This window comes from Penaeus japonicus, unplaced genomic scaffold, assembly GCF_977035675.1.
Source record: "Penaeus japonicus unplaced genomic scaffold, GWHDUDI00000001_assembly GWHDUDI00000013, whole genome shotgun sequence".
NCBI lineage: Eukaryota > Metazoa > Arthropoda > Malacostraca > Decapoda > Penaeidae > Penaeus > Penaeus japonicus.
In genome coordinates, this window is record NW_028234415.1 from 41,656,319 (window position 1) to 41,681,318 (window position 25,000).

Below are 25,000 nucleotides of genomic sequence, written 5' to 3' on the forward strand. Positions count from 1 at the left end.
TTATATATGTATATGTATATATATGTTTATATATATATATATATGTGTGTGTGTGTATATATATGTTTATATATATATATGTTTATATATATGTATATATTTATATATATACATATATTATATATATGTATATGTATATGTATATATATATAAATAAAAATAAATAAATAGATAAATAAATAAATATATATATATATATATAAATACATACACATACACATACCCATACACATACACATACACATACACATACACATACACACATATATACATATATATATTATATATATATATGTGTGTGTGTGTGTGTGTATATATATATATAAATAAATAAATAAATAAATATATATATATAATTTATATATATATATTCAATTATTTATATATATTTATATGTATATATATGTTTATATATATATATAAATAAATAAATATATATATATATTCAATTATTTATATATATATATTATGTATATATATATATAATATATTATATATATGTATATGTATATATATATATTACTATATATACATATATATTTATATATGTATATGTATATGTATATATATTTATATATACATATATTATATATATATAAATAAATAATTGAATATATATATATATTCTATATATATATATATAAATAAATAAATAAATAAATAAATAAATAAATAAATATATATATATAATGTATATATATATAAATAAATATATATATAATATATATATATAAATAAATAAATAAATAAATAAATAAATATATATATATATTTTATATATATATAGATATATATTTATATATTTATTTATGTGTATGTATGTATATATATATTTATATTTATATTTATATGAATATTTTTATTTTTATTTATTTATTTATTATTATTTATATATATATATATATATATACACAAAAATATCTATAATTTATGCAACAAAATCATGACAATATTAGAACTCTATAACAATAAACATATCCAATGGCGAGCTGATGGAGGCATTTCAGCAATGTTTGTAAACTGATGTGCAAGGTATAATGTCATGACTATTGATCAATAAATGAATACTATTTCATATATTAATATACCTGATATACATTCCACTACTATCAGAATTAATATAAATGTATGTTACTCATATCAAGAACTGTATAATTTCATTACTAATAAGTATGGTCAATGAAGAAAACAGTAGATCATATAAAATCATTTTGCTCCTAGATAACCTTTGAAGACACTTAAAAAAAAAAGTAAAAAAAAATGTTTTTACATTTTTTTGTGGTAAATATTCAAAAGATATCCACCTATCCCATGTTGGCCTCATGCCAATCTATCACTCCGCACCTGTTGGCGCTCCAACAAATGACAGCAAACCTCCACCGTTTCTGGCAAGAAAGAGCTTGGACTGATTCCTTCTTTGATAATAGACTGTCGGGAGAAGTCTACAGGCTCATCTTGCCAGAACATACACGGTGGAGATTTTTGCTGGCCTGTGCTAGAGTGCCGAAGGTGCAGAGAGCAGAACAATCACGGAACTTAAATTTAGGGGGGTGGAGGGTTACCAAGGTAGAAGAATCACTAAAAAAATGTTAAGTTCACCTGTATCTTAGTATTTAAAAGGAAAAACCACAGATAGAATTTAACGAAAATATAATTTTTGATACTGCTTTGACTTAGCATCAGTACAGATTAATGCATCAATAACAGACTCATTCTGAAGAAAAAAAGAAACTTGCACAGAAAACTAGTTTAAATACTTTCATTATCTTCAATATGGGAATTAGCAAGTAAATAACTAAAGCACATAGCTATGGTAAAGTGGATCTGTTTTCCAGGAAGGAATGCTAACAGTTCCATCAGTACACTAAATCATACAAGAGAGGCCTATCATTAGAGGTAACATGCAACACTTAATTTCAGACACCAACTATACCATTTAAACTACTGCATATAAAATGTTGATAGAAATGGAAAGAAAAGTTGTAAGATAATATCCATCTTGCCTTTCACCTGGTTGGTCTAATTCCACAAAATATCGAAATGAAAAAATCTCATCAATATTGTGTTCAATAACGTCAATAACGGGACGATGACAGAGACCTTGCATTCGTTCCGGTTGAGCCCCATAACACACCCAATCCAAATCATGTCCTATCAGAAACCACAGCCTAATACGAGAAATCAGCTTGAAATTATACTAAATGAGAAAGAAGATAAATAAAATAAGGCATAGTAGGCTCCCTTCAGGTCACGCCTCAGACCGGTTGAATCTGCGTCCAGAAACAATGAAAATCAACTCGCACAGCATTCACATATTTCACTCACATCAAGAAATGAACGAGAGAAGTGAAAGTGTCAACAAATAGGCAAAAACGGGCAAAAAATCACCTCCAAAGCGGCTCTCATAGGTGGATCAGCTGATATTACACGCGAACCGCACTGCGCACACACGCAATCATAGAAGGATTGTGTACGGAGGGTGGGGCACATATTTTTGCATACAATCTCTGTATATTTTACCAACTTCTCGATGATTTCCGTGGCTTCTTTGGTTATTAAATGTTATCTGTTTATATATGTATTTTTCACTTAATTGGGAGAATGTTGTGTATGGTTGTATATGTGTAAGGAAGGTTGCAACTTTTGCCTGCAATGTTGATTTTTTCTCACTTTGAGTAAGTTTAAGTTAGATAAAGGCTTTCACGTATGATTTTATTTATCATTTAATATTTTTGTTGAGTCTAGAGCAAGGTTTGAATGAATGTTTTGCCAAGATAATAAGAATTTCCTCCATAGTTCAATCCTCGTTTACTATTTGATCCTATCGAGTTTCAATGTTATATTTTTTGGCTTTAATTTTCTTTGAATCGTTTATCTGTTTTGATTTCATGAGCACATATAAGGTTATTTGTAATAAATGTGTCTCCTATTTATCATTCTAATATCATAAGAATTAAACTGGGCGTGAAAAAATATATCCAGGGGGGCCTATAAGCGAGGCATCAATTAATCGCATCCGGCTCATGTTTTCGCTGATTGAATACAAAAAATGCAACAATCTCCCAGAATCCATAATGAAACGAATCAGAAGGAATAACAAATAATCATATCAAACAGACATAAATTAAAATAGACTTCAGGATTGACTGTATACCGACCCCGTTAAAGTATCCCAAATAAGAAAATAAGACTCAAGAATAAAATAATTAAAGACGTCTAAAAGACAAGTATATATATAGAATCACTATAAAAAAATCTAAGTATAAAAAATACTACGTTTAAAGAATAACTCATAAAGACTGATAACAAAGAAAAGCAGATGACTTGACAGTATAGTGATCCCGTAAAAATATACCAAATAAAAAAAGTTTCGTAAACGTCCACTTCTGTTTTGACTTTGGCGCGAAGGCGAACCGAAGACTCGGGATAATCTAATTTTAAAACGGAATTTCTTCTGTAATATGATTTGCTGTGAGATTTAAGGACAAAGATTTAAGGTAGTGCTACATGGAATAAGTATAACATGTGCTTTTATCCAACTATTTGCTATAGATATCCGTTTATATAGGAAAGAAAGTTTTAGGTTCTGTATTTCTGGCTCTTAAAAATTATTGAAAAAAATGTGGATGTTATTGCATGATGTTAATGTTATTACAATGGTATTTTATGGCATTCATGTACGTGATGTGATAAGTGTAGCTGAAGGAGTTTTATAAGTGATATTACTAGCCATATTTACAAGTATTATCATTTGTCAAAATCAGGTGGTTACGCCCTTCTTAGAATTACACCCTCACGAAACGCATATTTGTTAATGTTAATTACCGGTTTGTTTACACTAAAAGTTTTAGAATCTCAATAAACGAGAGATGGGAATGATAAATTCCCTCACAGCCTGTCTGCCCTTGTTCTTCAGCTAATCTCCTGTTCATTGCATGATTACGAAATGTTTATTATATTGCTGTTCAACCTTTTCTCCATAGACACAGTGTAAATTTAGTTGGTTAATGTTTAGATACCACAGTGCCTTTTACAACATTTTTTTTTTCCTTTGTAACTGTGTTCTGTTGAAATCCACTTGAAACTTGCTGTGGTATCTGATGGTACGTCTACAATCTGAATTGCACCACATAAATAGAGGTGACAGGTGTAGAGGCCAGTATAGAATGCTCCTGAATATTTACCATTTATTTCTTTGGAAGCCTGATATTACTAGCAGAATAAAGAGTAATGCAGGAAATTGAATTGGTTTCAGATGGTGTGCTGGGAGGTGCTGGATGCCGATTGCGATGAGGAGACTCGCCAGGCAGGGGACTTAGGCTCGCTAACATCTCTCTATGAAGTTGTCAAATTAGCATATTTGCAGCCAGATGATAAGGTATGAGTAGTCATATGTTTGGATTGTCTTCATTTCCTCCCCTCATCTCCCCTCACCTTTATCCCCTCTGATTTTCTCTTCCTCATTCTCATGTCTTCTTATCCTTCCCTCATCTCACTTCTTACCCCTCTGATTTTCTCTTCCTCATTCTCAAGTCTTCCTCTTCTCTCTCTTCCAAATACTCTCTATTCTCTTTCTTGAAATCCTCTCACTTTCTTTCCTTTCCTTTCACTGCATTATCTGTACCCTCTATTTTTGCTCTCTCTCATCCTTCCTCTCCCTTCTTTCTCCTCCTCCTCCCATCTCCTTTCTCATTCTCATTCTGCTTTCTCCATTCTCCCCTCTCCTTTCTTCCCCTATCTTCCCTTCTCCCTCCTCCCTTCTCTCTCTTCCCTTCTCCTTCTCTCTCTTCCCTTCTCCTTCTCTCTCTCTTCTCCCTTCTCTCTCTCCTCTCCCCTCTCCCTCCCTCCTCCCTTTTGCCTTCTCCTTTTCTCCTCCCTTCTCTCTTCTCCCTTGTCCCCCACTCCCTTCTTCCTTCTCCCTATCTTCTCCTTTCTCTCTTATCCCTCTCCTCCCCTCTCCCTCTATCACCCTTTCTCACTCTCTCCTCCCCTCACCCTACTCCTGCTCCCTCTCCCTCTCTTCTCCAGTCTCCCTATCTCTGGGGCTCTCCCTCCTCCTTTATCCCCTTCTACTCTCTTCTTCATTCTCCTTTCTCCCTTTCTCCTTCCCTCTCTTCTCACCTCCCTTCTTACTCTCTCTGCCCTTCTCCCTTCTCCCTCTCTCTTCCCCTTTCTCCTTCCATCTTACTCTAACCCCCCTTCTTACTCTTGCTCTCTCCTCTTTTCTACATCACACCCCCTCTCCTCACTTCACCCTCTCTCTCACCTTCTACCTTTCTTTTTCTCCCCTTCCATTCCTACTACTACCTTTTCTCCTTTCTCTTTCTCCTTCCTTCTCCTTTTCTCCTCCCTTCTCCCTCTCTCCTCCCTTCTCCTTCTCTCCTCCCTTCTCCCTCTCTCTTCCTCTCTCCCTCTCTCCCTCTCTCTTCCCTTCTCCCTCTCTCTTCCCTTCTCCCATCTCCTCCCTTCTCCTTCACTCTCCCTTTCCTCCCTTCTCCTTCACTCTCCCTCTCCTCCCTTCTCACTTCTCTCTCTCTCCTCCCCTTTATTTCCCTTCTCCCTTCTCCCTTCTCCCTCTCTCCCCCTTTCTCCCTTTCTACTCCCCTCTCCCTCTCTCCTTCCCTTCTCTCTCTCTCTCTCTCTCTCTCTCTCTCTCTCTCTCTCTCTCTCTCTCTCTCTCTCTCTCTCTCTCTCTCTCTCTCTCTCTCTCTCTCTTCCCTTCTCTCTCTCTCTCAACTTCTCTCTCTCTTCTCTCTCTCTCCCAAACTTTCTCCCACCCTTCTCTCTCTCTCTCCTCTGCTCTCCCTCCCTTCTTGCTCCTCCCTTTTCCATTTTTCCTCTGTCCCTTCTCTTCTCTCTTCTCTTTCTTCTCTTTCCTCTCTCTCTCTCTTCTTCTCCCTCTCCTTCTTCCTCCCACCCTGCCTCCTTTTCCTCCTCCTTCTCCCCTCCCTCCCTCCCTCCTTAAGTTCTCTCACCTTTAGTCTCTCTCTCTCTCCTCTCCTCTCCTCTCCTGTCTTTTTCTCTCTCTCCTCTCCTCTCCTGTCTTTTTCTCTCTCTCCTCTCTCCTCTCACTTTTTCTCTCTCCCTCCCTTCCTCCCTCCCTCCCTCCCTCCCTCCCTCCCTCTCTCCTTTTCTCCCTCTGCCTCTCTTCCCCTCTCTTTCTTTTTCCATCTCCATCTGTATCTCCATCTCTTCTTCCACTGTTTTCCTCCCTTTCTTTCCATTTCCTTTTGACCAGGGTCTTTGTGTCCTTACTGTCCTTCCTATCACATAAATGTAGTACATTTTATAAAATATATCCTATAATCTCATAATTTGATGGAAAAATATTCTCACCTGATAAAAGAAACCTATTCTCTCCTTCAGCTGGTGGGGTTGCCGAGGCTGTATGCCAGTGCTGCCTATGGCCGCGTGGCTGTAGCTCTCGACTCTGTTCTGTTTGTGTTTGGTGAAGGATGTTCCTCCCTTCTGATGCAGCTGGCCCTAGAGGCACCCATTGATCTCATTCTCTGGGTGCCTCAAGGGGATTTTCTCATTCTCGGAGATGGTGCCGGGGGAATTCACTGTGCCCATGTGCAGTCACAGAGAGTCTTGATAACTAAGTAAGAGTACATTCTATTCAGCTTTTGAAGACTTCATAAAGATTGTTATGGTTACCAAAAATTATATTTGTATGTGCTTTATTTACTAGTATTTGGAATACTTTTTGAGTGTGGAATATGGCATTTATTTACAATGATTGTTAGAATATATATCAGTAATGTATATGATGTATAATGTAATGAGGTTTTTTCTTTGTATAAAATTTCTGAATATTTCTCGTTTCACAGACATCTACCTTTAGAAGCCAAAGGTTCAAAGCTTTTTATTGGTGGAGAAAGTCAACAGATAGAAGATGGCACAGTGTCAATTACCTTGGTAACCTCTGGTGGACATGTCATCAGGTAATATATTCATTTGCATTTTTAAAATTTCACTCTTATTACAATAACTAAAGTCTCTCTCTCTTTCCTTCTTTGGGCCTATGTCATGAAATTGTTTTTGTCTTTTAGGCTTTCTATGCTGATTTACTGAATTGCACTGATTTACAGAATAAACAACATAGATCCTGATGGTCTCTCAGAGGGCCTACGGACAGGTGACCTTGAACATCTCAAGTCTCTAGAAGGGCAGATGACAGTGTCTGTAGATAAGATGGATCTTGGAAACTCAAAGGTAGGCTGGATAGGATTGTTCTTGGAAAGTGTGTATGTGAATTATTATAATTATCATTATTACTAGAGTGTTGCTATTTATCAAAACTTGTACAAACACTATTGATACTACTAATAGAATACTGATAACACTAATAATACAGAAGTACTATTTGAAGAAAAAAATATTAAATGACAATTTCATCATAGCTGTATTGATTTAGCTTGTAATCTTCCCACCTAAAGATTACAACAGCCGGATGTGCCATTGATGGCGGAGACCAGGCTTGGGTGTGGAGTGGAGGTGATGATGGAGTGTCCTTGTGGATGCCTTCAAGTCTCCACAAGCCGTCTGAGTCTCTAACATGGCAATTTTCCTATAGCCTAAATTGCAAGCGAGTCATACGGATATGTGATGGAAGGTTAGTGTGGAATTTAGTTTCATATTTGAAACCCCGTTGTCATTTTATATGGAATATATAGCTTAGGTTTATTGTATTTTAAGCTAATGGCATATGATTAACCTATAAAATTGCTTTTGATTAATGCAGTCATTTCTGCTTTTACCTTACCTCCTAGTTAAAAAAAAGAAATATGTGTATACCAATAATAATAAGAAGAAATAAATAGAACATGTATTTTTATATTTTGTAAATATATGTCCTTTGCAGGTATGTTGTAACACTAGACACAGAAGGAAATATCATGGTGCTATGTGGGGTGACAGGACTGACTGTCTGGGAATGCACCGACAATGAGCTCTCGGTCTTGGACATGATACTCCTCCAAAGTGATGCTCAGTCGGCACAATTCATGTTTGTACTTCAGAGTCCCGATTCCGAAGGGTGTTTACTCCGTATTGTGTCCTTCCCAGGTAGGTTCCTATTGCACTTCTCTGTCATTTCATTTCTGTGTTTTATGTCAAGGTACAAGTAGTCAAGGTGTGGGAGTAAGAAATTGTGAACTTGATGACCAGGCATTTTCAAATTAATATAGTATTCTAGATTTATGATTTTATACATTGTTTATCCGATTGTTTTTTTAGCTCTTATACAATGAATAAAACCTTTATTTATAATCTTTTATTGATGGTTTTCTTAATCAGCAAAACTCATTTTGCAGGTTTTACAAAAGTGTACGAGTTAAACGTGAATGAGAGTACAAGCCTGGTACACATTAGCGAGGGAGCAGAGTCCATTATGTTTCTAGAGCCTGATTTTGACTTTGTAACTCATGCTACATCTAGCCTGAAAGTAAAGAGCATTGTGGATGGAGTTCCTGAAGCAAGGTCAGCATGGAAATTAATTTAATTTCTATACCTTTCTGTTTTTTTTGGGGGAAATCCCTTTTGTACATCTCTGATACATTGTGCAGATATTCTTGTGATTTGATGTACTGTAATATTAGATGATATCCCCATTGACTACTATGCTTTTAAATGCTACATGTGTGTAATCATGTAAGGAATGATAGATGGTATACCTGTCATTTACTTATCTTAAGCTTCCATAGATTCCCATATATAAACATGAATTGTTTTTATGAATGATACAAATGTTCAGTAATTTTTCTTCTTCTTCTTCTTCTTCTTCTTCTTCTTCTTCTTCTTCAAAATAAAAAACATAGGATTATACTAACCAAAGTTCCAATTTTAACAGATTGGCAAAACTTTTGCGAAAGAGGAAGTTTGTAGAGGCTGAAGAATTTTGCAAGAGGTTTGGGTTGGATGTAGAAGAGGTCTACAAAGCAAGAGCCAAATATGTATGTGAGCTGATGAATCCCTGGAATACATCAGCTGGAAATGTGACTATGACTGAGCCAGAGGGGCATGGCAGGTAAGAGTTTTGCAGTTGTGTTGGGATTCAACAAGGGTAGGGTGGTAAATACTGTTATATGTCAATACCATCAGGAAAATTCTAACAGAAATGGAAAATAGTGGGAAATAATATAATGATCATATTTAGTATTATGTAGAGTAATCATTTATGAATGGAATCCATTTTAAAACAAGATGTACCAAAACTTAACTTCTTCCAGTCACAGGGTTGTTTAGACTTTACATTTTTTAACTATTTGATACATACATTATAAACATGATGAAGGATAAGTTTGCCTAAATGGGGAAATGAAACAACAGGGAAAAATTGTAAATTATGTGCTGATCCTGTGTTTATAGGTAATAATGTTAAATAGTTCTTCAATGGCTTATATACGTGGAAAACGTTAAACAGTCATTTAAAGTGTAAGAGGAAAGCATCACAGGCCCTTGTAGCAGTAAACGAGGGTTTATCCTAAGCCCTATGATTAATTACCTGAAGATCATATATTTCTAAGTAGTATTGATATGAATGGATAATAAGTCAACTTCATATGTGTACAGAACTATTCACAGTGTATAATGTATCTTGATTTTGTATACTTAATTTTCATAACTTGGATCACCTTTTGCTCTGGTGATTTTATTAATCACCTCAGTCAATTTACTGTCACATTGAAAATTTATATAAACAACAAAAAAAGTGATATCAAATAGAAAATAACAAATCTACCCTTTAGTTAACCAACAGGAAACAAAGTACTCAGGCACTCATCATTCATCCATCTGTAATTTTTACTGTTACTACATACTCATTTAAAAGAAACATTCCTAGAAACTCAGGAAGTGTCTGAGAGTTGTAATGCTACTGAAGAAGCATAATTTCCATCGTTTCCCAGTATTTTCCACCCAATTAAGAATTATGGGTATTTTTTGGGAAATTGTCAACTCTTATGGTGGGTGTATGTTATAGGGCTGCAGTTATTCACATCATTTGCAAATTGTTTTGTTTTTTATTGTTGCATCATTATTAGCAAAATAATTTGTATTTACTCAAATAATTCCAACATCTAATATCTTGCTTTCAATCACCAGTTGGGCAGATGAGTTGTTGGCAACATTAGGAAAGATTCGAGATGCAGAATTTGTTACTGTTCTGTGTGTGGAAGCTGCTCTGCCAGATATTATTACCACAAAGAAGATTTTAAATTATGCTAAAGAACGACTCGCAAACACAACAAAGGTTAGATTTTATAGTCGTGTATTTCCATGATTTCAACTTTCATAGAAATAAGCTGAATACTATGTTTACACACTTAAAAGTTTGAGAATGTTGAAGTATACAGAGCTAGCTGTTTTTTATTATGCTCAGTATAGTTTAAGTTTTTAATTAGTGGTGTTACTATAATTTTAGAATCTATTCCTTCTGCCGACTAACTAAATGATTTTTAACAGTCAGAGGAAGGGGATCAACTGAGTGCCTTAATGCAAAGAGTGAGTGAGAGCACCTACCGACTCAGAACATTTGAAACCATCTTCCCCTCTTCAGACATTCAGCACTGGTTGGCATTCTCTCACACAAATATGTTGGAGGAATTCATGGAGCACCTGAGTAGGGTAAGTTTAGGAATGATTGTAATTATTATTTTTTTTTTTCTTCTCCTCCTCCTTCTTCTTTTTCTTCTTCTTCTTCTTCTTCTTCTTCTTCTTCTTCTTCTTTCTCTACTCTTTGTTTGTTTCAGTTAATGATTAAAGTTAAGACATGAATTATATTGCATATGTATATGACTGCCTTTTCAGGTTATTGTAATACCTTTTTTTAAATTGTTGTTTTAGTAGATATTTATTTTTTATGAGAAAATGCACATTTCAAAACTGAAATGGAGTGCTTACTTACATTCTCCTAAGGTATCCTTTTCTTCACATACATTCAAGGGTAACTTGGATGTTGCATCAACAGTGTGGCACAGACATCAGTATGAGTTCAGCCACCTCATAGATCAGCAATGTGTGCAGCAGATCCTAACAGCATTTCCACACAGCATACCATCAGCAGACCTCTGTAACTGGTTGCCAAGAAATGTATTATCTGACCTAGTGAGACTGTGTCCAAGTTCCATGGAGATAATAGCCCGATGGGGAGATGGTCGAGTCAAGTAAGGAGAACCTCTGTTTCCTAATTGGAAATGATGATAATTGTAATTGGTAGGATACATTATTGCGAGTGCTAGAAGTGCAATATGCAAGGAAGTATTTAATCCTACTGCAGTGGGTATGTTTTATGGGGTAGGATCACTTCCATAATGAATTTTTCATTTTGTTGAAATTATAAGCTATTTATTCCTTCACCTGTGTAAGTAAGGCATCATACCAAATGCTAATTAGTATCTCTGCTGTTATATCACACATAGATTCATGTATCATACCATAAGTTTAGAAAATAAAAGAAAGCACACAAAACATCTTCAGATGCCCACCTCAGACTATGTCATAAGATGTTCAATGTAAATACCTCATTGGCCACGTCTTGAACATACTCTCCCAAGGGTGACACCAAAAGAGTATAGGAATAGACCACATGACCCACTAAGAGTAGATTCAAGTCATGGCCAGGGAGGTACTTACATTTCCATATGAAATAAAGTACTCCATTATTTCATCATACATAAGAAAGTAATTAATAGACAACTAATCCTATTCAACAGGAGCCTTGAAGTCGTTGAGAAAGCAGCTTGGCCTGCCAATGGACTGGCTTTAGCCAATACAATTATCTCTGTTTTAGAGAATGTGGCTGCAGACTTTCAGGCAGGTTTGTAATGCAGAATTACTTTTTCTCTCTGGGTGAATAGTATAGATTATATTGAGAAAGAAATATTGTAAAAAGGATCAGCCAAAGTGTGTCTATTGATGCTAGAACATTCACATTTTTTTTTACACATGGCTCCATAAGCACTCGTATACTAAGGAGTCAATTACTTGGTTTGCCTGACCTCACCTGTTTACCTTATTTCTTTAGTTTTTGGGAGAGATGGTTTAATTTTGTTATCATTATCAACTTTAGTATTGTTAATGATATCATTACTATTATTGTTATTATTGTTATTTTGTTATTATTATTTTAACATTGATAATAATGATACTGATAAAAATATAAAAAAAAGTCCTGAAAATTCAATGGATAGGGTAGTTAGGGGAGGTCTGGTAGGCCTAATAGTTAAGTAGTTGAGACAACCCAATAGTGAACATTGCATATATACAGTTTAATTTATAATTTTTATTTTGCCTGTCTTTTGAATCCTTGTTACAGGAGTTATTTAAGATCTAATATTATACACAGTTTTTTTTTGTTCACCCTTTTCATTCTTCAGGTGGAAATATTGAAGTCCAGATGGCTGTTTTGGTGGCCCAGTGGAAGGCACACTCCCCTTCTTCAGCCCTGTTCCATCTCCGTCAAACTGCACTTGCGCTTCAGGACTTGCAGCTTCTGGCAGACAAGTTTAGAATTAAGATTGAATTTAATCAGTATACACAGGTAAGAAATCAGTAACTTGATTTAGACATCAAATCTTTTGAATTATTTTCTAGATTTCTTCACCTTTGATGATATATTAATTCTTGACAGTAAGATGCTCCCCATTTTTCAGGAAAATAAAGAAGAAGTTGTAGCAGCATTGCTGGATTGGCTTGTGTGTGGTGAGGAAGTTGCTCCTCTGATGAAGGGTTTCCTGCGCTCATATCTTATCAGGTATGAGCTTGACTGTGATGGAACCCTTGCTCGTTATGTCTTAGAGACCTTGGCCACTGCAGACCAGGACTGGTGGGCGTGGCAGGAAGCTCCATGGGAAGACAAGCTCTATGCCGTTATCCATGTTATTTCTGATGCTCAGGTAAGCATTTTTTCCATTATAGTATTTCTTCTAGGGCATTGATAGATAGAATTTTTTTTAATGTCTTACTGAAACAGTGAGGAAAAGAATGCTGGAGAAGGGAATTCAAACACCTCTTGGTAACGTATTCATATAAAACAATTTTCAGGTCCGTGCGCAATGCATTGTTGAGTGCATTCATGTTGCACCAGTGCCTTGGAGCGAAGGAACAGAAGAGATGTTTAAACTAGGCCTTACTCTGAACACATCCTTGAGTTCGCAGCTAGAGGACCAACGGCGCTTTGTGGGGCTAAAGCTAGTCCTGCGAAGATATTCACTGCATTTAACTAACATCAGTGATCCAAGGAATGCGGAGGTTAGTGTTTGTTTTTCTCTTTTCTCGTCTTTTCTTTTTTGGATCTTCTGGAAAATTTGAAACCAGAAATAGTGTTGCTTGATATAGAAATCCTGTTTTGTTTTCATACATCAGACTTATTTGTTGCTTTTCTCAGATGATGCTTCGAAACATTCTTTCGCAAGATGGGGATACAGTGTTAGAAGATGCATTGCAAGTTATCAACACATATAAACACCTCACTCGCATTGATGCCTATTTCTTTAGGATTATACATCTCCTTGTAACTAGGTAAGCTTTTTAAAGAAAATAGAAATATACAGACCAGGCTCAATTCTCTTGCACACACTCCCTCTCCATCTCCTTTTTCCCTTTCTCTCTCCATCTCTTTCTCTTTTCCTCTATCTTTCCCTTCCCCTCTCTCTCACTCTCTCTCTTTCTTTCTCTCTTTCTCTCTCTCTTTCGCTCTCTCTTTCTCTTTTCCTTTATCTCCCTTTCTCTTTTCCTCCCTCCCTCTCCCCCTCTCCCCTCTTCCTTCCTCCCTCCCTCTCTCTCTCCCCTCTTCCTTCCCCCTCCCTCCCTAATTTTCCGCTTTGTTGCTTGCATGAACCACTGTCCTTTTTTCTTTATGGTATATTATTTTTTAGTAGTTTTAATTTTTGTTTTAACCTACCATTATATACATTAATTTCAGTTTGTTTGTTATTATTATTTTTTGAGTGGTGTGCATTCACATCACTGTCTCAGACTTGCAGCACATACATGCATGCTTATCCCCTTGCAGCAACGTTGAAGGTGCAAAGTCACTGCTTTTGGGTTTAGATGACACCTTGCAGAGGCAGACTAGCCAGAAGCTGATAGCATATGTCATCCAGTATCTCATGTGCCCATGCAGAGGACAGAAGGTGCTGTAATATTTTGTTTTCATGTGTCCTTGCTTGTTTTAATGTGTGCTTGTGTGTTTGGTTTCTTATTGCTAGTTATTTTATCGTTGGCCATTAGTTTTCTGATTTAGATGAGGTCATTTAACTTATTGTTATTTTAGATACATTTTTTAGATTATTATTATTGTTTTTATTATTATTGTTATTATTATTATTATTATTATTATTATTATTATTAAATTGTGTGTGAGAAAGAGAGAGCGAGTAGGTGTGTGTGTGTGTGTGTGTGTGTGTGTGTGTGTGTGTGTGTGTGTGTGTGTGTGTGTGTGTGTGTGTGTGTGTGTGTGTGTTTGTGTGTGTGCAGCTCTGATGAAAGCTTTTGTGAGGTTTTTATGGGTTCTTATATATTTATTTATTCATACTTTTTAGTCAACGTTTTTGTTAATTTGTTGCTCTGTTATTAGTTTGTTTAATTTCAGCTTGTTAATTTTTCTGTAATTTTAAAGTATTGCACATTCCCTATTCCCTACAGAGTCAAGATCGTTGTAAGGCAATAACTGGAGGCATATTGGCACTGGAAGCAATTTTGAAGAAATGGTACAAGAAGAATGGTACACTAACAGATGATAAGCTCTTTGCAACCATTCACAATGTACACACTTTACAAGTAAGTTCTTCCTGTCAGATTACATTATATCCCAACAGCTAATTCATAGTCATTTTATGTTTGCTCCCTAAGCCCTTTTGTGGCTTGAAGTATATGGATACTCCAAAGTTGATCTGTATTTGCTTTTCTGTATTTTATTTTTAAACATCATATTACCATACAGATTTGTATTTTTTTCTATGAAAGGCTAGAATGTACTAAGATATATATATATAAATCTACTTACAGATGCATTATGAAATCTATCCAACATTAAGAGAACTGGAAAATTCTAAATCTTGCAAAAGGCTGTTCAGCAGTCACGTGACGAGCTGGTACAAAAAGCGCATACAGGAGCCAGAACCCCAGCAGGAGCCATCATCTAACCAAACCAAGTCAGATGTCTCTATTGTGGGCAAAAGCTTGGTTAGGGGCCAATGCACTGAACCATTAAACCAGGACAACAAAGGCATAGAGGCTAATAAGGAAGGGCAGATACCTTGGAAGGGTGTAGACCAGTTGCACCGCTTGGCCACCCTGCTTAAGGTGCCAAGAGGGGATTTGCTCTCACTTCTTGCTTCACTTGCTGCCAAGGCAGGGAGGTTGAAGGAAGCTGTGCAGATTTGCAGGTAACTAAAGGTTTTATGTCAGTATTAGAGACTTGTACTCGTGTGTAAAGTTTGATACACTTAGAACATAATTTTTTTACTAAACATATAATTTAGAACATAACTTTTTTTTTTTTTGCTAAATATTCGTTTGTTTTTTAGAATAACCACAAGTAAACATATGTTGATATCTATCTCTTGATTTCTCTTTCTTTTTCAGGCTAATCATAAATGATCCTAGTCGGGTAGACTGCACAAGCATAGTATACGAAGTAGTACAGTTGGTTGTTGAAAATCAGCAACTCCAGCTGGATGGCTGTGATAGATCTACACTTGCTTTGAACTCGACTGCTCAGCTGGAGAAAAGCGCGACCATCAAATCACGAGCTGAAATAATTGACGTCATCCATGACCTTGTGTGTTCAGCCCTTACAACAGCTCATCCTGGTGAGTAACATGGCTGTGTACTTAACATACAGTGTATTGAAAATATTCATGGCCTGTTGGTAAGGTCTTTCTAGAATGGGATACTTTTTTAAGGAATGTTATGTATTCATACAAATTGAATAACTATATTTGTTCTCTGTATTCCTTTCATTGATTAAGTTTTTATATAGATTGCAAAGATATATAATTTGTAAAGTACATATATACTTTTCTAAAAGGATTGATATCTATTGTTTTAGGACTTTACATATATACTTAATATACATTGAATAAAATGTCTGTTATTCACAGATTTACTGCAGCCACTACTAGAACTTGGTTTGTGGTGTTCCTTAGGGCACACTTTGTATACACAGTGCCACATAGAAGGAGTCTACACACAAGCAGACTCTGTAGAGAGCAGCAACCCTTACATTACATGGAAATTCAGTGCTGTATTTAGTGATGCCAGCATGCCTATTGAAGAGCGATTAGTTACATCAGTTGTAGCTGATGCAATTAATGTCTGTTTAGAGGGTCATGAGACAGGTTCAAAAGCTAACTTCTTACCTTACCAAGCAGATGCAGAGAATATTAACAAAGCAATAAAGAACCAAAGTGTCAGTAATACACTAATTGAACTTATCAGTCATTTACGAGACAGAGGGCAAGATCTATTAGCATTGTCAATTACTTTACTGATGGCACAAGGAAAAGCATCTGTTGAAAAATCCCCAAATATTGTAGGACCTCCTTCATGGAATCAGATCTTTACCTTGCTTCTAAAGGTGATTGGTTCTAAAAGACCTGATGTTACATTGGCTGTCAGTTTGCTGACTTTGCTCACCACCAAGAAAGAACCTCTTAAGGTATTGAATGAACTTATTAAGAGGTTTGGGTATGATTACATTCGTCTGCAATCTGTTGCCACTGTGGGGAAGGACTTTTGCACTCTGTATGGCCTTAAAGAAGCTGGGGACCAATTCAGCCAGCTACACAAGCGAGCCACATGGGGAAAGCGCCTAGCTGACTTGAACATATCATTCAAAGAAGCTTTTAAGGGAGATCCTATTGCTCTGCAGAAAGTCATAGGAGTGCTTGTGGCTCATCCAAGCTGTACCTTTTCTATCTTGACTGATTACTGTGTAGACTTTAACCTGCATATCACTGATGCTCTTCTGGTATACCTGAAGACTGCACTTCACTCCTGGTCTCCTGAGTGTCCTGCTGAGGAAATTCGCCCTGGAGCAGTTGTCAAGATTGAATCTCCTCGTGCTTTGCTCTCAAAATGTCAAGCCATTATTGCAGAGATCAACAGTAAGACTCTCTTACATCAGCTGTTACTTTCTGAATTAGATTTGCTCAGCCCCTACAACTATGAGCTTCTCGATCTTGTTTTACAACAAACCTTGCTGCTAGAAGAGGATGCAGGGCAAATTGATTTACTGAAACGAGGGTTAGATATGCTAAACTTCTTGAAAGTGTATGCCAGGCAGGCACCTCCTGGAAACAGTGAGATTGATGAATGGGTGCGTGCTCATCCCCAAAGTCTGGGTCCTCCACAAATAGCCAAACATCGCCTGCCTTTCCATGATTTCTTTAGACGTAAAAATGTCATGAAGATTGTGGAACCAGAGATGGATATAAAAACTGTGGACATTTGGCTCCGTGCTGCTTCCACCATGAAGCTTAGCTCTGATCGGTTGTGCATGTTAGCCACACAAAACACAGTCTCTCGCACTCTGGAGCGGGAGGCTTCAGAGTCTGCTAATAGCAAGAGCACTACTTGGCAAGTGTGCAGCAACAACAGTGCCTTGTTGTCACGAATCCGCCTAGTAATAAGCAAAATTCAGTGTGAAGAATTGGCAACAGCATGTGCTAATTGGGTTGTCAACCGACTTCCACCAGGGGCTGACAAGGTAGAAGCTGCAGAAAAGTGCAAGCTCTTGGCTGAACAATGGAAGGATAGTAGTAGTGATGGAAAAGCAGTAGACGCTTTCACTCGAATGTCAGGCCGTCATCAGCAGTTGGCCATAGAACACACCCTTCACAAATATGGCTTGGCGGAACCTCAATACCTTTCATTAACACGCACACCAGTGGATCTTGTATTTGCTCTGTATCAGCACCCTTGTCTGGATTCTTTGGCTACATTGAGTACACATTCCATGCCAGATATCAATAGCTGCGTGTCAGAAGTATGCACTGTTGCTGGATGCCATCAGGTAAGTTATTACTATTGCTCTATATTTTTCTCTTCCTCCTTTTCTCCTTCTCCTCCTTCTCCTCCTCTTCCTCTCTTACATCCTTTCCCACTTCTTCACTCACTTCCTCTCTCACATCTCCCACTTTTTCTCTTTCTTTCCCACCTCTTCCTCCTCCTCCTCCTTCTCCTTCTCTCCCACCTCCTCCTCCTCCTTCTCTCCCACCTCTTCCTCCTCCTTCTCTCCCACCTCTTCCTCCTCCTCATTTCCCACCTCCTCCTCCTCCTCCTTCTTTCCCACCACCTCCTCCTCCTTCTCTCCCACCTCCTCCTCCTCCTTCTCTCCCACCTCCTCCTCCTCCTTCTCTCCCACCTCCTCCTCCTCCTTCTCTCCCACCTCCTCCTCCTCCTTCTCTCCCACCTCCTCCTCCTTCTTTCCCACCTCCTCCTCCTCCTCCTTCTCCTTTTCTCCCATCTCCTCCTCCTCTCCCACCTCCTCTTCCTCCTTCTTTGCCTCCTCCTAAACAAACAAACAAAAAAAATGAATTAACATAATTAATAGTTTCATGATCTCAGTTTTAGATGATGCACAAATTTCAGGAGTTTAATGCATCCATTTGCTTTCATAGTCATCAATTCAATTGGACTTGCTGGAGAAGTGGCTCCCTCCCTCTGAAATGGGCGAGGGAATCGGGGCAGAAGAGACCGTCACAAACTTCAAGATTACCCTTGACCCAGGATCTGCCACAGAGGATGACCCAACGGATGATGCTTCTCTCTCTAGGTATTGTCTTCTTTTTTTTCCCAATATTAGAATTTCATTATTGTTATTATCATTATCATGATGATATTGATAATCGTAATAATAGGAAAATATGTTTATAAAGGCATTAGTTATCTAACAGCTTTTTGGAAATTTTATGATTATACTAACCTTTTTGAAAGTAGCTTCTAATAATGACCCAATTCATGATTTAAAAATTTACAGGGTGATATATGTACTTCGGTGTTGTCCCCAAAATGAGGCTGTGAGCTACCTCTTGAACCGTGCTTTGAGCGATGATACAAGTGTGTCTGCTGCCCATCGCCTTCGGGCTCTCCGCTGCCTCCTTGCGATTGCTGAAGAGGACACCATTCAGAAGTTCTGCACAAAAGGGGTTACTTCCATCAGGTAATTGATTTTCCTTTTGACAGTGGCCTTCTGGCTGAGAGTATCATTTTTAGCAATGTATCTATATTTCTTCTTTACTCATTTTCTCCCATTTTTAGATCAATTCATTATTTATGTGAATAGTATATCTTTATTTTTTTTTGCTTTATTTATCTTCATCTGTTCTCCCTGCAGATCTTTCCTCCAGACCATTACTTACGTCAGTCGTCTTGAGAGCTTGGGCCATGCTACAAGCGTGCAGCAGTTCAACAGTATGGACAAAAATGCTTTGGTAGAGGGACTCTGGCGTTCACAGCGGCATAATCCACAGGCTCTCACATTGTTGACAGACCTTTGTCATGACTACCAGGTAGAATCTTTTAATCACCCTTCCCCCCATTATTGATTATTTTAAGTTCAAGAGGTTCTGCTATGCTAGTTCCTATTATAAGTAAGACTCCTCCTGATATATTGAAATATGGGATTTAGAATTGGAATATATTTTGCAGTCATTGCAGTAAATATGTTACCAGATGTTGCTTGATTTTTTTTCTTCGTATTAAGTGTTCAGGATGTGTAGATATGTGATAATGGTGTCAGCAGACAATAAGCTGGAAGAAGTAAATATTTTACCTTATCTTACAGGTGACAACAGCATCATTATGGGGTGCAGTGTTGACACAACTAACAAATTTCATTAAGGTTAGTGCCACTGGTTGGTAAATTGAAGATTATAATGATGATGATATTTAGTTGATGATAATGATAATGATATTCTGTTGATAATGAGGAGGATGATAATCAGTTGATGATAAGGAATATTTAGTAAGGTACACACCAATCTGTAATGTGCATAATGAGTATAACTTTTAAGTTAATAGTCCTTTATAAAGCAGATTATTTGAAGTTGATCGGTAATACATGTCCAGTATGTTTTATTTTCTTTGCCTTATTATTTATTAATTTTCCCATTACAGTCAGGCCAGCTAGACATTACTACACTAGAGAGAGTGCTTCTCCAGGTGAAGAGTCTGCCCCATCTTTGGGTTGTGCCTGCACTTACCACTGCCTGGACAACCCTGATCAATTATCCATTCACAAAAGGTTTGCATTCAGCAGTTTTCTTCCATCTATTGTTTTCCTTTGTGTGTGTGTCTCTGTGTCTGTCTGTCTGTCTACTATTCTTTTGCCATGAATCCTCAAAATACAGGGGATGTAATTCAAATGAAGATTTGATTTAAGTGTGTCAGTTACATCTCTTGCATTGTTTTATTCATTCTCATTTATACCTTTATCTACTATGTGTCCATAATTTATGTTGGGTGGCATGGTTTGTGTGAAGTTCTGAATCAGAATTAATGTCACTTTGTTTCTTCTCTCTAGCTACATCTCCTGTGGATGAGACCAGCCTCACTTCCTGCGTCCACAGCATCGACTTATTGTTGAGACATTGTCCTGTTGTGGTGTCAACAGCCCCTCTGCTAAAGCACTGTGCTGCATTGGACCTCCCAGCGCTGGCACTGGCTATTGCTGCGGCTGATCAAGTTGAATGCCATGACTTGCAGGTTTGTTGTTGAATATTTAGCTTTCACAAAAGAGAAATTTGGTCTTTGATGTTTGTGAAGAGTTAGAATTTATATACCAGGGAATGTACAGCCCATACATGTAAAATAGTTTGAGAACTATGGGGCATCAAACTGAAAAGTGTCTTCCTGCTTATATGACTGAAAATGGGGGGAAAGTTACCTTTGCTTAATAATGGAAATTATGATAATAATAATGATAACATAAAAAAGAACAAAGAAAGCATTCAAATATATTTTATCATAATGTATGAATCAGTGAAATGTATATTTATATGTTTATGTACTTTAAAGTGAAAAACATTTAAAACATTGACATATTTGCACATAGTACATATATAGTATTATTGTATATAAATAGTATTTGTGTGTACTTTATTCAATTTAACATTTTGTTTATTCACACACAGGCCATGATTGATAAAACATCCACAGAGAAGTTAAAGACCCAGTATGAAAGGCTGAAGACAACATTTGCCTTTCCAAGGAATGTGGAGGTAAGACACCAATGACCTAATTCCAAGATGTGAGGTAATGTCTTGCTACTAATTAATATTTCAGTAGGATAGTTTTGTTGATATGTTTTATATACTGATAATGTCTTTTTTGTTTTGTTTCAGGACCTGCTTAGTGTCCTGTGAAAAACCTAACCCCCCCAGTCTTTCCACAAACAAAGGCTAAAAAATTCAAGGCATCTATTTCTTTCTTAGCATTTGATTTGTACTACATAAAAATGCTAAGAACAATTCTAGTTGGGCCTATTACCACTACTAATCCATAGTTTATATATATTCTTATCCAGAAAAAATATTATCTAGTATAGATTAATGCTTTGGCACCCTGGCGCACAGATTTGCAATAAAGATGATAATGATTATGATGATGCAATAATGATGTAGCATTCAAATGTTGTCTTTCCAGAAAGAGCTTTCTCATATTCTCTTATGGTCATTCATTTTTTCTTCATGGTTAATGAAATTGCATTTGTCATTACCTTTATATGGTTTGTAATCATGAACTGCATCATTTCAAATCTAGTTTTTAGATCCTCCTCTATGCTGAAAAGAGGATATGTATATATAACACAAGTTTGTTGAGAGAAGTCCATGGATAATAATGTGTAACATTTTAATTTTGCTGTTTATATCAGATTAATCTTAGAAGAAATCTGTCAGCTTATATTAAATTTATTGGATGTCAGCAAAAAAGAAGAAAAAAAACGTAGCATTTATGACCTATAGGAAAAGTATAATTATTGACCTTTATTTAACAACTTGTTATATCCCATGATTATATAGCAAATAGAAGCCTGTTTATTATTATCCTTTTAATTTCTTGAAGTATAAATGTCAATTGCTCAGTACTGGACTTGTTACAACTAGCCTGCATAATGTGAAAGGAATTCAGTGATTTTGAAAGGTATTTTGCAAGTAGAGAATTCCATTATTACTGATGCCTCATTCATTCAAATTTAATAGACTAAATCAGTATCATTTAGACTTCAGTGATAAACTTTCGTCTTGATCTAAAATTACCATTACCATAGAATTGATTCCTTTCAAAAGATTCTTTCAGAGTACTGGATTCATAAAGTAATACTTCTAATCTACCTTGATGGATAATCAGTTAAGAAAAAGTGCTTCATTCACTCATACATGCTTTGAGAAGTGTCCGTTACTTCAGTAATTTTTCAATCTGGAAAAATCATCAAGCATACAGAAAAAACCACAAAAAATTGTTTTCATCTCTACTCTTGTTGAATAAGTGAAATCTGAACCTTGACTCTTTTCCTCTGAATAAGTGTTTAATGATTATTAACTACGTAGAGCTGAATTATCTTACCCATACAACAAAAACAAGTATTTTTTTTTATAGAGGTTTCAACAACATCTCGGACATAATGTACTGTGAGATTATTTTAAGCAGAAAAATGCGAATATTTCCAATTATTGGTCGTTCTAGGAATGTCCACAGATTGAATTCACCTTTCAAATATTGTATGTCAGAATAGAATGAACAGCCATATTACCTATACATACTTTAAAGTAATATGTTGCCATGTAATTGGATCTGAACTGTGAGTTTTTTGTGGAGAATCAATTATTCCAGTCATGCACAGAGTCGAGCAATATGCTTAACAGAAATGCTGTTCCAATTCATCATGAGCATCTGAGTATTGTGCTGCATAAATGTATATCTTTCTGGTTTAAATTCATTGTGATTGAGCATAAAAAGGTATTGACACAGGCAGCTTAACAGTGTATACCGTATCTGGCTTGCATTTTGATGACATTAAGTCCTGAAATTATCTTTTATTAAGAAAAAGTTAGCTGAATTTATATGCATGTGTGTATGTGCTCATGCACCTTTTTATGTGCACTTATCAAAATAGCATTGTTGCATTTTTCCATTTTCTTCTCTGTTTTTTATACCATCAAGCCACAGAATAAGTCAATTACAACAAAATAATGAAGGAGTTTATTAAAAAGAAACACCCAAAATTTGATTCATCATTTCTTAAAAGATGTAAAACTTAGCCTCCGCTTTCCTAAATCGTGGAGGCCCAGTCACTGTGTTGCTTCAACATCGTAAAAGAACACACACATGTAGACTTGCAAGACATCGTATGATTTGGTGCTAGGATGCCCCGCTGGAGGTTAGAAGGGGTCGTCTCCGATGTCACTCTTGGCACAGCCGGACTTCGTGCACAGCTGGAGAAGCAGGGAATCGTTTTGTGGAGTATAAACATACACACATGCACACAAACCCTCTCTCCTTCTCTCTTTCTTTCCTTCTCTCTCTCTCTCTGTTCTCTCTCCTCTCTCTCTTTTCTCTCTCCTCTCTCACTCTCTCTCTCCTCCCTTTTCCCTCTCTCTCCTCCCTTTTACTTCCTCTTCCCCCTCTTCCTCCCTCTCCCCATTTTCCCCCCTTCTTCCCTCTCTCTGCCTCTTCCTCCCTCTCTATCTCTCCTTCCCTCATTCTCCTTTTTCTTCTCTCTCTCTCTCCCTCTCAGTCTCTGTCTTTCTCTTTGTATCTCTCTCTACCTCGACCTCTAGTTCTTCCTCAAACTTTTCTACCTCTACCTCTATTTCTATCTCAACCTCAACTTCTACCTCTACCTCTACCTTGACCAAGAATCTCCAGTCACACTGAAACCCTCAACGTACCAAGAGGAATGAGCCGTCACAGCCGAGGAGGTTGCACAGATCCCAGTTGTCCCTGAAGGTGGGCACCTGCAGGCCGCTCCAGTGGTGGGTCCCTGGCTCCAGCATCCACTCGTCGGCGTCCGAGTCCTTCCGGAGCTCGACCATGTTCTTCCAGGTCATCATGTAGTGGTCGGGTTCGCCTGATGGAGGAAGGGTAGGATATGAGATGTTGAGGGTGGTAGTTCCCTTGAGTGAGCATTTATATTTCATTTCGATGAGTCACTCTATGACAGACGGACATGAGGGCTAACGTGGTCCCATAATTGGAATAAGTAAGAACGAGTGTCACAGCAGAAATTTCGTTGAAAGAAAAAAAAAAGGAGAGAGGTGGGAAGTTTGAAAGAGAGACATAAATAGACAGAGAGAATGATAGACAGACAAAGATCGAAACAAATGGACGTACAGAAACAAAACAACAACAAAAAAAACCGTAGAACAGACACCGAACCCCCGTACCTGGGTTACGCGTGTCCTCGTAGTAACAGCAAGTGTTGGATCCGCCGCCGTCGTGATAGAATCCGTGTCCAGCCCGACCGACGTAAGCGACGGGATGCGTCTCGTCATGGATCTCATAGTTGCCGGCGATCCTCGTGTACCAGCCTTCCTTCTGGCCGAACATCACCTCGTGCAAGTGAGGGTTTGTGTTCCATTCGCGGATCTGAACAAAGGGGTAACGATATAGTTTAGTGAGGTTAAAAAAAAATACATAACTCGATACAAGTTTTTTCACTTGATATGCAGTCTTTTTTCTACTGAAGGGATACATTTAGCTTTGACTGTATCACTTTTATAACATTTCAAATACAGACAAAAAAATGCTAGTAACGAATGAAAGTTTATTACCTTGACAACCAAGAATTCCCACCAAGCATTGCGTTCTCCAGAGCAACAGTCGCAGTTGTGGTTATATCCGTAGAAGCTCCAGTAAGCTGGTAAAAAAAAAAGTGCATTCATTTTACCATAGGCTCAAAATTATCTCAAATAAGAAACCAAATATATAACGAGAGATCACACCTCATAAAAAATAATCAGCAAAATAAAAGAAACGGCCCAAGCTGATAACA

The 25,000-nt window shown here is 37.0% G+C and overlaps 3 protein-coding genes across 3 annotated transcripts in view; 1 reads left to right on the forward strand and 2 right to left on the reverse strand.

The window, feature by feature from the left end:
• Window positions 1-2,474, reverse strand: part of LOC122267845 (1-acyl-sn-glycerol-3-phosphate acyltransferase gamma) — a 19,591-nt gene extending 17,117 nt beyond the window's left edge. The window contains exon 1 of the mRNA XM_043038019.2: window positions 2,389-2,474. The gene's annotated coding sequence lies outside the window, so the exon portion shown is untranslated. The remainder of the gene's footprint in view (window positions 1-2,388) is intronic.
• Window positions 2,475-3,367: 893 nt separating this feature from the next.
• Window positions 3,368-22,037, forward strand: rod (kinetochore component rough deal). Its single transcript, XM_043038015.2, has 30 exons — window positions 3,368-3,497; window positions 4,256-4,378; window positions 6,367-6,602; window positions 6,831-6,944; window positions 7,092-7,215; window positions 7,440-7,615; window positions 7,865-8,067; window positions 8,316-8,481; window positions 8,852-9,028; window positions 10,105-10,252; window positions 10,465-10,626; window positions 10,945-11,165; window positions 11,715-11,818; window positions 12,378-12,541; window positions 12,654-12,896; window positions 13,045-13,251; window positions 13,388-13,521; window positions 14,015-14,135; window positions 14,647-14,781; window positions 15,010-15,389; window positions 15,589-15,815; window positions 16,107-18,019; window positions 18,627-18,781; window positions 18,986-19,168; window positions 19,343-19,517; window positions 19,793-19,849; window positions 20,125-20,251; window positions 20,531-20,712; window positions 21,141-21,227; window positions 21,351-22,037. Exons 2-30 carry the CDS (start codon window positions 4,256-4,258, stop codon window positions 21,369-21,371), a joined length of 6,465 nt encoding a protein of 2,154 aa, XP_042893949.2. The 5' UTR covers window positions 3,368-3,497; the 3' UTR covers window positions 21,372-22,037.
• Window positions 22,038-23,231: 1,194 nt separating this feature from the next.
• LOC122267843 (uncharacterized) overlaps window positions 23,232-25,000 on the reverse strand; it is a 4,063-nt gene continuing 2,294 nt past the window's right edge. Inside the window, exons 4-7 of the mRNA XM_086543521.1 lie at window positions 24,780-24,865; window positions 24,393-24,594; window positions 23,898-24,076; window positions 23,232-23,441 (exon numbers count right to left, since the gene is read on the reverse strand). Coding sequence (XP_086399647.1) covers window positions 23,388-23,441; window positions 23,898-24,076; window positions 24,393-24,594; window positions 24,780-24,865 — 521 coding nt within the window. The 3' untranslated portion in view covers window positions 23,232-23,387. The remainder of the gene's footprint in view (window positions 23,442-23,897; window positions 24,077-24,392; window positions 24,595-24,779; window positions 24,866-25,000) is intronic.

What these genes read in the sequence shown, in the direction of transcription:
- rod (XM_043038015.2), top strand. Translation starts at nt 4,256, where the DNA reads ATGGTGTGCTGGGAGGTGCTGGATGCCGATTGCGATGAGGAGACTCGC. An exon ending in GAGCCAGAGGGGCATGGCAG is followed by an intron (nt 9,029 to 10,104) that starts GTAAGAGTTTTG and finishes TTCAATCACCAG; the next exon opens with TTGGGCAGATGAGTTGTTGG. An exon ending in CCTTTCCAAGGAATGTGGAG is followed by an intron (nt 21,228 to 21,350) that starts GTAAGACACCAA and finishes GTTTTGTTTCAG; the next exon opens with GACCTGCTTAGTGTCCTGTG.